At 30.2% G+C, this 5,613-nt stretch overlaps 1 protein-coding gene across 1 annotated transcript in view; it reads left to right on the top strand.

The window, feature by feature from the left end:
* Nucleotides 1-5,613, top strand: part of LOC106467191 (ATP-binding cassette sub-family A member 1-like) — a 74,275-nt gene that overhangs the window by 17,171 nt on the left and 51,491 nt on the right. The window contains 4 exon segments of the mRNA XM_022395316.1: nucleotides 2,842-2,981; nucleotides 3,639-3,761; nucleotides 3,904-4,122; nucleotides 5,201-5,409. Coding sequence (XP_022251024.1) covers nucleotides 2,842-2,981; nucleotides 3,639-3,761; nucleotides 3,904-4,122; nucleotides 5,201-5,409 — 691 coding nt within the window.

Raw genomic sequence — 5,613 nt, 5'->3', positions numbered from 1 at the left:
TAGTAATAAAGTGTAATAATAACTTGCTCTAGGATACTAAGATAATTAGTAATAAAGTGTAATAATAACTTGCTGTAGGATACTAAGATGATTAGTAATAAAGTGTAATAATAACTTGCTCTAGGATACTAAGATAACTGGTAATAAACTGTAATAATAACTTGCTCTAAGATACTAAAATAATTAGTAATAAATTAAAATTATAACATTCTGTAGGATACTGAGATAAATAGTAATAAACTAATAATAACTTGCTCTAGGATACTAAGATAACTGGTAATAAACTGTAATAATAACTTGTTCTAGGATACTAAAATAATTAGTAATAAATTAAAATTATAACATTCTGTAGGATACTAAGATAACTGGTAATAAACTAATAATAACTTGCTCTAGGATACTATGATAACTGGTAATAAAGTAAAATAATAACTTGTTCTAGGATACTAAAATAATTAGTAATAAATTAAAATTATAACATTCTGTAGGATACTGAGATAAATAGTAATAAACTAAAAATATAACTTGCAACAGAAGACTAAGATAACTAGTGATAAACTGTAATTATAACTTGCTGTAGGATACTAAGACAAAATTCAAGCCCTTCAATGTGTTCCTAAAGTTATAATAAAAGTATATGCCTGTATTGCAGTGAAAATAGGATGACATTACGTCATACCTCGATACTCAACTTGAGTGAATTGCATTTACATTATAATATACGCCTAGGCTAGGCCTAGATTGTTTTTTTCAATACATGATGTCATATGGATAACAGGAAAAGCTACTCACCTCTCAGTCTGGATTTTCAAGTGCTGCACAGAATTTGAAGTAGTATTTGGCCAATCATTGACCTTACTTTTGTAGGTCTTGCAGTAAACAGTTGTTGTTTTTTTTTATGTAGAACACTCATAGTCCTTAAAACCAAACGATATAACTCCAGGAATCATACCAATGCCTGTAGCTGCAATTTTGCTAGCTTGCTGAATTGATAGTACATAAACAATGAACACATACAATATATATCTCTCTCAAAATGGACTCAGTCAACTTGACCAACCGCATGACCTCTTTGTACTCCTTTAAAGTCTTTATAGGTTTGATACTACAAACTTTTGATATAGTGTGTATATCTTCATGAAATGTGGCAGTCTTTCAGTAAACATTACAAGTCTTTTACATACAAAAAATCATATTTTTTAGTGAAGTATTTTTAATAAACTAAAATAAGATTTGTCCTTCAATATATCTAGTTGTTTTTTTACTAGTCCACAACAAATTACCACTAACTGCCAGAACAAAAACCTCAAATTCAACTTACAAACAAAACTGACACTGGTACACCAAAAAACAACACAAAATTACACTGCAGTTTACCATTTATTTCTGACATCAGCTCAAAAATAATAAACACTTGGATAAAACTTGCAATTAAATATATAATTCCTGTTGACTTCAAATTCACCCAAAAACCAGGCCTGAAACTAAAATAATTAATAAAAATTACATAGAATCACACAATACCAACATTATTTATAAAGCAGAAATCTACACCAGAGAAGCTGGTAGAAAATTGGAAACCAGATTCACTAAACATGATATAAAACTTTCCCATGTTTACCACCAGTGTATCTCAAAAACCCTTAATATATCTTAATATATTTTTAAACAAAGAACCGAACATCAATAAATGCAGAATAAAGGAAGCTATCTTAATTGAAAAAAAATAGCTCCACCCTAAACCAACACCCTGGGGTACCAAGATACTTTACTAAGCTGTGAAGCAATCTACAGTCATGTGATCTCTTTGTGCCATACTGTATATATATATTCATGCTTCTCTAAACTACTTTTTATGAGGATGACATGATATTGTCAAAACATCGTATATTTACAATAAAGTTTTTTCGTTGTCCAGTCAAGCCATCTCAGAATGTTTATTTTCTAAAAAGTTGGTTCCTTTTCATCAAATTTACATTCAAAATATAATTAAACTACATTTTGTTCATTTTATACCAAATCAGTATAGCATAAAATAATAGCTGCTAATCCATATTTTAATAGTATATAAGTTTTAAGTTCTTAATTTTATAAGGCAATATTAAAAAAAAACATCCTGAATTCCCCTAGTGTGAAAAACGTGACATTTTTTTCTTTAAGCATCCCCTCTTTAATTTATTTACCACCCATCTAAGAAGTACGAAATTTAATGTCTCATTCACAACTTGTACATGATGGCATGTAGCTTAGGCATATGCACTGTGAGTAGCCGAGTTCTGGGCAAGGACCTTGTTCATCTTTAGCATTCTCGACCCTGACACTGAGATTGTAAAAAATCTATTTTTATGAGAATATAAAGCACAAATAAAGTTCCAGTTTCTCATTTAGCAGAAATTAGATTAATTTCTGTATAATCTACTGTGTAGGACATAAACACTGGACAATCAGTACAGTTTGCATTCACCCATGGAATAAATACTTGAAAAGTCTACCCAATAACAATGGGAATGATCCATTTGTCAGCATATTTTAATCAAGACACAAATTTTATTACAGTTATTAATTTTACTGGACAACTGACCAAGTTTAGTCATACAAAAATACAACAATTTTGACATTCACCACTGACTTTGGGATCTTTACCATTGAATTTAAAAAAGATGAAGTTACATAGTAAGGATATGTTCTGTTATCATATTTTTTTAACAATTAAATGTTAAGCTGGAAGAAATGAATACATTTAGATAAATGCTGAGTTTATGACTAGCAACTTCACAATCTGTTCATTTGGAAATAACTCATTGAATTAAATAAGTTTGTTTATTTATTCTTTTCTTTCAGCTCCAAAGTGCAACAGTCTTTTCAAAACTTTAGAAGAGAATGAGATAACAAGATTCATTTGGAATCAGATGAAACCATTTATAAGGGGGAAAATTTTATTCACACCCAATAATCCAGCTACAAGAAGAATAATTTCTCGGGTAACCATAAGTTAACTTTTTGTTGAATTACAATTTCTATTCATTAATTCCTCCTACCAGTTTTTCCCTTCTATTTTCATTATTAATCATTGAATTTAATGATTTTATGCAGTATTATCATTATTAGAGCTGGGTTATTAGTGAAATTAGATAATAAATTAATCATTACTCTCATTAATTGATTACATTAAACTTATTTATTATTCTAATATGAGAATTGAGTAGTTTGAATAATTGAAAATAGTAATAACTGGCAACACTAATTTTGATTATTCAGTTATTTTCATTAGTCATGGCACTAACTAAACAATCTTGAATTAATCCAAGTAATGAAAAATCATAATGGAAATATTTTGATGGTTTGGATAGTTGGAATAATCAAATATGGTAATTATTGGAAATGTTAAGTTTGATTATTTTTGTGTCATTCATCAATTTAATCATGCTTTCAATTAATACTTTCTTTACATGACATTAATTGATATAATCAATGCTCCTAGGTAATCAATTTTATTGGTTAACTGAGTTAATCATCCAGTTCTAATTAATACATATACTCGTAGCTGGCACACATATTTTTTTAGTCCTGTGTGTATTTAGGTCTAGTACTTTCAGTTTTAAATAATCTGATATAATGTTGACTTTTTATTAAACTAGGTAAACTCCACTTTTGCACCTTTGGTAACACTTCAGTCTTGGAGTTCACACTGGCTAGATGTCCTTAGTGGTCAAGTTGAACTGCTAATGCAAAACAGTACAGAAACAATAAAGACACTAAAGGTAAAAAAGTACTCCAAACACAAAATAATCTTGTATTTATATTTGGTTTCTTATTTCACAAGAATGAATGAAAAGTAGCTAATCTATTGTGCTTTCAATCAACTTAGTTTGTGATTATGTTTTTTTGTTTTGTTTTTTGCAGAAAGTCACATCTCCTGGTGTGTTTTCACTTTCTAAACTCATTCAGGTGATTCTTAAAAACAGCTCCATTAGTGGGCTCTTGAATAACCTTGGAGACCAGACTATCACAGGGCGTTTTGCCAAGCAATTTCATGACAACCTGGTTTTGGTATCTGAGAACTGGGATAGCTGGCTTAATCAGATAAACTTTATCATGCAGGAGATTAAAGATTATAGCCAGGTAAAAGATGTTTATTATATGTTTTATGAGTTGTTATTATTTTTAGGTAAGCAAAAGGTATTGACACCTGTTTTTTAGGGTTATAAGCCTTCAAATGTACCACTGTGTAAATGAGAGAGTGAGTAATCTCTTGCATTACACTGGCAGGGAAGTTAGCTTTGTTTTCTGGGATTATAGACTAATCAAGTTAACATTATCCAGGCAACAACTTTAAAAGTATTCCAAAGGCTGTGTGCCAAATTGTCTTAAATAAACTTGGACAGTTACTTAAAAGTAATTTTTAACTACATCAGTTCAGGCCAACATCAAATCCAGCTTGTTCGACCTGCTGATTGTTTACTATAGGCCTATCATGAAGTCTAGCTTACTCGACCTGCTGAAGGTTTAGTGCAGTTCTACCACCAAGTTCAGCTGGTTCGATCCACTGATCACTTTATTACAGGCTTACCATCAAGTCAGCTGTCTTGACCTGCTGATCAGTTTAATAGAGACTTACCATCAAGTTCAGCTAGCATGACCTGCAGTGCACCAAAAAATATTACAGTATATAAGTGTGTGTTGTGTTTTATATTATTGTTTAGAACACTGCTTCTCCTGTTATTTTGGTTTTGCCACTGGCACCAATAAGTCTAAAAGATTGTAATTTATCCAGCTGTAAGAGATCTGAAACTCTAAATACTTACTTGAAAAAATACTGAAGATTGGAATAGGATTACTCTGTCTGAACTTGTATTTTCTTATGAACACTTTTTAAGGATTTTTTTTAACCTAATTGCTACTTTCATTTCATAACATAAGTGTTGATTGAAAAGTTAAGAGAAAAGAGAGAGCACAGTCCTTAAGAAAAGAACACCTGTTGTGAACTTTGAAAACATTATTACAAGATATTTTATAATAAACAAGAGAAAAACTTGATGTTGCAAACAAATTATAAAGATTATGAAAATTTTATAATTGTTTAAAAAATTATGTAAATTTATTTGTAGTTAGTTTTCAAATTTTCTTAGAACACCCACTAATTGTTGTAGTTGTTTCTATAGTTGTCTTTCTGTAATTAAAGATTTGTTTTTTTCCCAAGTGCATTGAGCTGAACAGGTTTGAAGGCTATGACAGTGAGGATGAAGTTATATTCAAGGGGCTGGACTTGCTGGCAGATAACAAACTATGGGCCTCTCTTGTATTCACCAACATGTATGACTTGAAGGATGACAACCTTCCTCCATACATTAAGTACAAAATCCGCATGGACTCTAAGAAAGTGGACAGCACTAAGAAAATTGAGGATATGTAGGTTTAAGTTTTGCTTTGGTTAGAATTCATACAATTTTATTTTTGTTCATTATTTTCAGGACTTTTACCTATTTTTGTTCCTGAGACTTGTCTATTTTCACCTATTTATGTTTTGAAGACTTATCTCCTTTATATGTTTCTGAGATGTATATCTTTTATCTATTACTGATTGTGAAATCTATCTATTTTACCTTTTTTCTG

Source organism: Limulus polyphemus, unplaced genomic scaffold (assembly GCF_000517525.1).
Source record: "Limulus polyphemus unplaced genomic scaffold, Limulus_polyphemus-2.1.2 Scaffold2522, whole genome shotgun sequence".
In the NCBI taxonomy this organism is placed as follows: Eukaryota; Metazoa; Arthropoda; class Merostomata; order Xiphosura; family Limulidae; genus Limulus; species Limulus polyphemus.
Note: the sequence above shows the minus strand (reverse complement) of the source record. Positions and strands in the feature narration are given on the sequence as shown.